This window comes from Ochotona curzoniae, unplaced genomic scaffold, assembly GCF_017591425.1.
Source record: "Ochotona curzoniae isolate NIBS_2020 unplaced genomic scaffold, NIBS_Ocur_1.0 contig_4501, whole genome shotgun sequence".
NCBI lineage: Eukaryota > Metazoa > Chordata > Mammalia > Lagomorpha > Ochotonidae > Ochotona > Ochotona curzoniae.
The window spans coordinates 411,916-421,218 of NW_024466307.1; the positions used below are offsets into that span (position 1 = coordinate 411,916).

Sequence of the window (9,303 nt, forward strand, 5' to 3'; positions counted from 1 at the left end):
CCCGCACTCCTGTGGGAGCCCTGGGGGAAGCTCCTGGCTGCAGCCTGGCCCCAACTGTTGTGGCCATTTTGGCACAGTGAGTCAACAGATGGAAGATGTCTGTCTGTGTCTCTCTGTAACTCTTACTTTGAAATAAATGTATCTTTTTAAAAAAAGTAAACTGGGGAGAGAATGTGCATAAGTGTTTCAGAGTAATTTAAGAATAGCTAAGGAGTAAATATATAGTTGATTCCAGTTATTTATGTATTATTTAATGAGTTCTATATATGCCAATTTCAGGAAATATTTAATGCTACCCAGTTTTATAAAGAAAATGCCTACTCCTAATAACAGCTATGGTTTAGAAAAATACATCCTTTGTTTGATTTCTCCATGAGCATGTTGTGTGTGTGTGTGTGTGTGTGTGTGCGCGTGCACGCGCGCACTGCAGGTAAGCTGACCCTGTGGAATCTGGGACCAACTGGTTGTGGCTGTTTTAACACAGGTGTCCGGGTGTCCGGTTTTCCCAGTGAAGAGGACAGGAAACAGCAGCAAAGGAGCATCGTGGGCTTCCTGCAGGCTGGACACCAAGTCCCACCAGCCACAGGCCCTGCACCAGAGGGAATGGGTACAGACCTGTTGGCAAAATCCCCAGAAACCACTCCTAAAAAAAAGAGTTTCTTTGATAAGAAACGATTGGAAAGGAAAGAGGGTCACCAAGATGCACTGAAATGTGAAGGTACAGATGAGCAAAATCTACAGACCTCACACACAGTCCAAGTTTTAAAGAGGACAATGAATGAGAACCTGGTATCAGAGAGTCTACTCAGCCTGGGCCCCTTTACCTGTCCTGTGTGCTGTCAGGAGCAAGGAGGCATCAGTCTGGAGGCCTTCAACAGGCACGTGGACACATGCCTTGAGGCACCTTCAGGCAGGGAGGCCTCCCGAGTGTGGTCAGGGTCACGGGCTGCTGCCGCTGAAGTCAGCAACAAGGAAAACGCACACTGCTCGTTCTCCTGTGGCGAGAAGCAGGATGACCAGGCCCCACAGAAGAGTGCAGGCCTCGCCACTGGAGGCCCTGTGGACCTCTCATCTGAACCACCAAGTGCAGGCACTTCAAGTCCTAACCGCAGCAAGGAGGACCATGCTGACCTCCCACAACACAGCTACCACAACTCTGCGTGGGAAGGCCAAGGGGCCAACCTACTGGGGCAGGAGTGCACCCACCCGGACGTATGTGAGATCACCGCAGGCCAAGCTCTGGTGTGTCCTGTCTGTAACCAGGAGCAGAAGACGTCAGATCTTACCCTGTTCAACGTGCATGTGGATATTTGCTTAAATAAAGATGTTATCCATGAACTGAGAAACAATCAGGACAATCTAGTTCCTCAACTCAAAGAAAATTCTAGAAGTGCTGGTGAGTCTATTTCCTTTTAAACAATATGATTTTTTATGTTTTTAAAAAATCAAATGAAATTGTTAAAAGACACAGAAGTTTCAAGAGCTGAGTGTTGTAATAAAAAAAATGCCTTCAGAGAATATTTTTAAAACACAGTATTCAATTAACTATATCCCCAAGGTCAGAAGACCTCTTGATTTGCTTTGGGTAGTGCTACCTAGTCAATTGTCAAAATAAATGTAGGAGAGAATAAGTGTTAGTAAATTAGGAGGAAATCATACTGCATAGCTTCTAGTTTGTGTAAGTAAAAGGGACATAGTACCGAGGGAATTTTTTTACATTTAGTCAGCATTTTTGTGCACCTTTTCAATTAATTTGTGTTGTTCATTGTGGCTTTTCTCGATTTTTCTTCACTCAGAAACCAGTTCGAGCAGAGTACGGAAGACTTCAGCAAAAACAAAAAGGTATGGTTTTCTTTAATGCTAATAGTGAATAATAATTGCTTTAAAATGTCAATGTTTTGAGATCTTATAGTAGGTATTAAGTTTTTATTTTTTTTAAGTCTTCAGATAAGATTTTTAAAAACTGCTTATTTGCAGCATTAATTTTTACAAACCACCTTCTGTGTTGTGATTGTATGTTCTCTTTCATTCCAGGCCAACACTGATGAAAACCCACTCAGCGTCAAAAAAAGCCAAGCCAAGCACCACCACACAGACTATCGATACTTTCTTTAAATGAACATTGCATATTTTAGGGTTAACTTTTAATTGAAAATATTTTATAATCAATGAATTTATTTTAATTTACAAATCCTTTAATGGAGACAGCTGCATAATCCCTCCCTAAATGGCATTTTTTTCTGAGAATGTGGAATATGTTCAGATTTACTTATAAGAATGTGCAATACATACGAGTTTACTTCTGTGTACCTTTGCCTTAACACGCGAACTTCCATTATCAGTGAAAATCAATCCTTTAGAGACTATTTTAAAAAGAGAAGCAGGAATGAAATAAGAAAGTGATTTGTTACTTTTACACTGGACATAAACCACAGGGGTCAGGGCTCTTAGTGGCCCCTAAGTACTTGTCCACGGGGATCAGGGCTCTTAGTGGCCCCTAAGTACTTGTCCACGGGGATCAGGGCTCTTAGTGGCCCCTAAGTACTTGTCCACGGGGATCAGGGCTCTTAGTGGCCCCTAAGTACTTGTCCACGGGGATCAGGGCTCTCGGTGGCCCCTAAGCACTTACCCACGAGGATCAGGGCTCTCGGTGGCCCTAAGCACTTGTCCACAGGGGTCAGGGCTCTCGGTGGCCCCTAAGCACTTGTCCACGGGGGTCAGGGCTCTCGGTGGCCCCTAAGCACTTGTCCGTTGTGCACCCTAGGCTGCTGTTTGATTGTGGTATCTTCTGATGCCTCTTGGACATTCACCACCAAAATGTTATCATAGTTTCTGTGATAAGTTTTACCTTAGCAGAACTCCTCTGCCTGTTTTTTTTTTTTTTTAATCTTCAGGAAAATAGTATCACCATATTATCTGTCAAATGGATCTTTACTTAAAATATTATTTATTTGATCTTATTTATAATTATTTTATGAATGAAAATTCACTTTATACACAGTAGTTTTATATGTGGAAGTAGCAAGGTTTTATTTCTTGACAGTTTGCTTTTTTACATACTTGTATTAAATAGGATAAACTGTAAGGTCGTTGTAATGTGAAAATGTGCAGTTCAGAAGATAAGTGTGTATCAGAATATATAATTTATCTTAGAGGCATTTCCAGGATACTTTTATTGATGGTTGTGAAAGAAGACATTGTAAATATAGTTGAATATGCTAAACACTTCTGTGTTGTCAGTGAATTCTTTAAAAGTCAGTTATGTAGTTGGAACACGAAGAAGGAAGCCAGTGTGCTCACCACAGTGAACTACCTCTCTTGTTATCTTGTGTTTTTGTTTTCTGTTCTTTTTCTTGTTTTAGCTCATTAACTATGCAAGGAAATTACATATATTAGCATCTGGTAACTTGCCTGGAAATTCCTAGATTGTTTGACCAGCTGAGTGCTTGTTGAGTGCTTGTGGGCTCGTGTGCCGCCCCACAGCAAGTAGGGCACTGGTGCTCTTGGTGAATTCCAAACCCACCAAAGCTGATTCAGACACACTCTGTTTCCCATCTAGCCTGAAGTTTATTGTTTTTATCATTAGAGCAAATTCCAAATTATCTTCATGTAAGTAAGTGATTTAGCTGAATGTGATCCTTTAGTAGTTCTCAGTAGTAATTGAAAATAAAATTGTAGTTGATCAGTCAACAAGCAGAGGTACTTCCTTGCTTTTGTGTTCTTCCCCCGATGAGTTCATTCACGTTTTTCTGCCTCAATTCTCAGCATCTTTTTTTTTTTAAAGATTTATTTTTATTATTATTATTTTTTTTATTGGAAAGGCAGATATACAGAGAGGAGAGACAGAGAGGAAGATCTTCCGTCCAATGATTCACTCCCCAAGTAAGCGCAACAGCCGATACTATGCCGGTCCGAAGCCAGGAGCCTCTTCCGGGTCTCCCACGTGGGTGCAGGGTCCCAAAGCAGGACTGCTTTCCCGGGCCACAGGCAGGGAGCTGGAAGGGAAGCGGGGCTGCCGGGATTAGAACTGGCGCCCATATGGGATCCCGGGCATGCAAGGTGAGGACCTTAACCACTTGCGCCACCGCGCCAGGCCCCAATTCTCAGCATCTTTTGCTGTTTTTTTTAAGGCATTAAATCCGTTTTCTAGTTTTTATACTGATTAGAGACATTTTTAGAAACTACAGCGAAACTACAGGAAATGGTTAAAGGAACCACAACCCAATACAAAATTGTTAAGGAGAACATACAGCTCAAATAGTGGTAAAAACCAGGATCTAGAATGCACTTGTGTAGATGGTTCCTGTGGACAAGAAAAGACAATTAATTGAAATCTGTCAAAAGACTTCTCTGAAGTTTATTTGAAAGAGAAGAAATCTTCTACTCTGGTTCACTTCCCAAACACAACAGCCACATTGGAGCCAGGCCCAAAGCCAGGAGGCCAGAACTCCACCCAGGTTTGCCTGTGAGTGGTAGGGCCCCAGGACCTGAAACATCGTTTCCTGCTGCCCAGGAGTGTAAGAAGTGGGAATTGGAAGGAGGTACTCTGACTCAGGATGCAGGTATCATAGATGGTGTGTGAACCACAGTGCCAGACACCTGCCCTAGTCAAAAGGCCTAAACTGACATATAACACAAAAGGGAATCCAAATGGCCAAGAGGCGTAACATTCATATTCTCGTGAGCAATCCAGAGACCAGAAGCACCAATGATCCTGAGTGTCACTGATGAGATGAACATTTACTGTCTCTGCCTACTGTCCAAGCAGTGGGCACCAGGGCAGCAGGTTCCCCTGAGGGAGCTGGAGAGACAAAGGGAGATCAGGTGGGATTTCTTCCCTTCTGCCCCTTCTGTAGATTCTCCTCTCCTTCAACCAAAGTGCTAGCCAAACGGCCTCACTCTTACTATGAATGCCACAGGCTGTGCTTTGTGCTCTGTTTTCTTTGCAGCTGCCTGGGCGTTTGTGTGTAAATAGACCCTTAGGAAGACTAATGGACCTAGGAAATGCATGCAGAAATGTTCACAGCATTGGAGTTAGCACAAGCGTTGAGGTCATGTAGTCCTGTGTATTCGAACAGTGGGTTATGTGCAGTGAGGAAAAGGAAGGAAATTGATGGATGTAATGAGAACCAGAGGATGCTGGCCTAAACTAAGTGTGGCATCCTAAGCAGGTGGCCGAATGAGATGCAGTGACAGTGAAAGGTTGTTCTGTGTCCCCAGAGTCGGCAGAGCTGTCATAGAGAAACAGAGGCACATGGAGTCCTGCTTGTAGTTCAAGGGCAGTTGTTCACAGACACACTTGGATTTGTGTTCAAGGATTAAAATACAGCGAAGTTCTCTGTGTATATCTGACTTTTCAATAAAAATAAATCTTTAAAAAATACAGTGAAGTGTCCTCATGCAACCTTATGCATGTCAGGAACCACACCTCTTACAGGATGGCATTCCCTGCCTCTCTCACACTGCAGGGGAGGGGGTCCGTCCCAGCAGCTGGCAGAATGCTGACATAAATGTCCTTCATGCTGCAGCCTACACCAACAGTTGGGTTGTTTCAGAAAAAATGGTGTAACTGGTTGACCAAATACCTCGTCAGCACCAAATAAACCAGTAGCTAGCCAAGCTACCATACCTCTGTCCTCCCCACAGCCCCCACAGTGCTGGTCAGTCCAGTAGGTTTTACTATTTATAGCACATTCTTGTTTCTTTTAGTTGCAGGTTTCTTAGGAAAAGTGAGCTTCACTGGTTGGCCTTGGTGCTATGCTTCAAGGTAAGTTCAAAGGTGCTGGTTCTATTGGTCTCTCAGGAATCATTTCACACTTCTCACTCCAGCCTTGAGTTCGAGGTAGAGGAGGGGACAGCTAAGGACAAAGGACAACTCCCTGGCACACACGGCCCACCCTCCAGGTCCAGCCTGAAGTCAGCACACAAGGCCCACCCTCCAGGTCCAGCCTGAGGTCAGCACATGAGGCCTACTCCCTAAGACCAGGCTGAGGTCAGCACACGAGGCCCACTCCCCAACACCAGACCCACCCTCCAAGATCAGCCTGGGGTCACTGCACGTGGCTTACAGACAGGGAAAGACACAGTGCCACCCCCAGGCTCTGCACTAGAGGAAGTTGGAATCAAGAGTTGGTTGTTGAAACCAGGTACTCTGTGTAAGGAACATGGTGACAAAACAGCACTGTAACTTTCTGGCCAAATGCCTGCCCCTGAGTGGACTTTTTCCTTTCCATTTACTTCCAAAGCCCACACCAGCCAGGGCTGGCCCAAGCTGAAGCCAGGAATCCCAAATTCAGTTCAGGTCTCCCATGTGGGTGTCAGCCATCACTGGCTACCTGCCAGGAAGCACAGATATCAGGAAGTGAGATTGGGGAACTGGGACTGCACCCAGGGGCTGTGATACTGGACACAGATGCTCAAATAGCAACTTAACCACCATGCCAGATTCCCACTTCCTGGGTGCAAGTGTGTTGCTTTAATATTTATTTGTTCTGGGCCGGCACGGAAGCCTAGCAGCTAAAGTCCTTGCCTTGAAAGCACCGAGATCCCATATGGATGCTAGTTTTAATCCTGGCGGCCCCAATTCCTATCCAGCTCCCTGTCTGTGGCCTGGGAAAGCAGTCGAGGACAGGACCTTGGCCTCCTGGCTTTGGTTCGGTGCAGCTCCAGCCGTTGCAGTCATTTGGCAAGTGAATCATCAGACAAAAGATCTTCCTCTCTGTCTCTCCTCCTCTCTGTACATCTGACTTCGCAGTAAAAATAAATCTTTTTTTTTTTTAATATTCATTTGTTCTTATTGGAAAGACAAATCAGATTTGTAGAGGAGAGACAAAGATTTTCCATACACTGGTTCATTCCCCAAATGGCTGCAGCTGAGCCAATCTGAAGCCAGGAACTTCTTCCAGATCTCCCACATGGGTGCAGGGTTCCAAGGCTTTGGGCCATCCTCTGCTGCTTTCCCAGGGAGCTGCGTAGGAAGTGAAGCAGCTGGGACACAAAGTAGCACCAATATGGGATCCCGGTGCTTGCAGGTGAGGATTTAGTCGCTAGGCCATCATGCCAGGCCATGGGTAAGAATTTTAAAAACAACACTAAAGGGCTGGTGCTGTGGCATAACAAGTAAAGCTGCTGCCTGCAGTGCTAGTATCCCATATGGACAGGAGTTCGAGTCCCAGCTGCTCTACTTTCCATTCAGCTCTCTGCTAAGGCATCTGGGAAAGCAGGAAAGGATAGTCCAAGTGCTTGGTTTCCTGAATGCATGTTGGTGACCAGAATAAACTCCTGGAGCCAGCACACAGGCATGCACAGCTGGGACTGCGTCCTGCAGAGGCCAGAGGTGGCCCATGGCCCATCGTCAAGCTTCAAAACGTGCAACACTACAGATCCAGTCGTTGGTGTAAATGCCTCATCCGATCAAGACAGTACTCAACGCTCCCAGCGCTCCGTCAGAGACCATCTTGAACCCACTGAGCGCACCCTCGCCACAACACGCCATTTGGTGCAGGAAGACCACATCCCTCGCACAACACGTCACTTCTGGTGACGCAGGTGACAGTGGGCCTCCAGTACCCCCAAACCTCACACTCCGCGCTGCGCGGCTCACCGCAGGCCACGTGATAACCAGGGGCTCGGGTGCTGCGCCCGGCACTACAGTAAGCCCGGGCGAGAGGCGGGCTAGGGCAGGGGCGACGCGCGTGCGCGGGGGAGGCCCGTGGGGCGGGCCCGGCGCGCGGTGACGTTGTACGCAGAGGGAGGCGGAGCTCGCGCTGCGGTGGCGGAATGAAGGGGCTGAGGGGCTTAATGGCTGAGGGGCTGAAGGGAAGGCGGCGGGACGAGGGGCTGAGAGAAGGCGGCGGGACGAGGGACTGAGGGGCTGAGGGAAGGTGGCGGGACGAGGGGCTGAGGGGCTGAAGGGAAGGCGGCGGGATGAGGGACTGAGGGAAGACGGCGGGACGAGGGGCTGAGGGGCTGAAGGGAAGGCGGCGGGATGAGGGACTGAGGGAAGACGGCGGGATGAGGGACTGAGGGAAGACGGCGGGACGAGGGACTGAGGGGCTGAGAGAAGGCGTGGGCTGAGGGGATGAGGGAAGGAGGCTGGCGCACCCTGAGTAGGAACCCGGTTGCAGCCGCCCTCAGGGTGATGACCTTTTTCCTCAGGGAAAGCCACCACGTGAGGAGGCTGGCTGACTGAGGGTTCTAACCACGTTCCCCGGGTTAGAATTGGAGGCCATTGAGGGACCTGAATTACTTTCTAGTCCGTCCTGACATCGTTTTTCCACTGCGCACTTCCTGTGTTTCTCTTCTGATTTTTAGAATTTTAGCTGTGAATGAGTATATAGATGTATTTCACTTTCTGTCCTGTTTTTCCATCTACATATTAGTATATAAACAGATAATGCTTTCTATTCCGTATATTTGCTATTTAGAAATTTTTGTTGAAAGGCAAACACACACATACACAGTGGGGGAGAGAGGGACTGATGCCTACCTTCCGTTCCCTAGTACACTCCCGGAACACCCACAGCCAGGGCTGCACTCAAGCAGGCCACTTCCCTGTGCACAGCGGGAAGCTGGGGTCGGCCCTTGTGCCCCCGGAGGGCCCAGAGGTGACTCCCACGCTGCAGTGCTTCCAACAGCAGGCCCTATTCATATTGTCATTCAAGGAGAGTCTGAAATTATAGGAGTCGTCCTCGACACAACATTTTGCCGTGTGTTTGTTTTCCACTAATGAAGAAATATGTAAAGGAAAAACGTGTATGTTGAAGATGAACATTGAAATTTATATGAAAATGAAACGTATTTCATTAGTTAATGAAAAGAATTCCAAATGAAGATTCCCTCTAGTATTTAAGGATTTTAATCTTTTTTTTTTTTTTTAAGATTTGTTTGAGAGGTTGGTGCCATGGTTCAACAGGCTTATCCTCTATTCTGTGGCACCAGCATGCCTAATGGGCTGCCCCATTGCGCATCCACCCCCCTGCTTGTGGCCTGGGAAAGCAGTGGAGGATGGTCCAAGGCCTTGGGACCCTGTACCCGTGCCACAGACCTGGAAGAAGCTCCTGGCTTCTGACTTTGGACTGGCTCAGCTCCTACTGTTGCAGCCACTTGTGTAAACCAACAAATGTAAGAGCTTTCTCGTCACTCCTCTTTGTAAATCTACCCTCCCAGTAAAATTAAATAAATCTTTTTTAAAATGGGCCTGGCATAATAGCCTAGTGGTTAAAGTCCTCACCTTCCATGCATCAGGATCCCATATCTGCGCTGGTTTGTGTCTCAACTGCTCTACATCTATCCAGCTCCCTG

General features: G+C 46.9%; 1 protein-coding gene across 1 annotated transcript in view; it reads left to right on the forward strand.

The window, feature by feature from the left end:
* The window catches only part of POLK (DNA polymerase kappa), a 30,558-nt gene extending 28,068 nt beyond the window's left edge, over positions 1–2,490 (forward strand). The window contains exons 13-15 of the mRNA XM_040985931.1: positions 485–1,396; positions 1,797–1,842; positions 2,035–2,490. Of these exons, the coding sequence (XP_040841865.1) occupies positions 485–1,396; positions 1,797–1,842; positions 2,035–2,119 (1,043 nt within the window). The 3' untranslated portion in view covers positions 2,120–2,490. The remainder of the gene's footprint in view (positions 1–484; positions 1,397–1,796; positions 1,843–2,034) is intronic.
* The last annotated feature ends 6,813 nt before the right edge of the window (positions 2,491–9,303 follow it).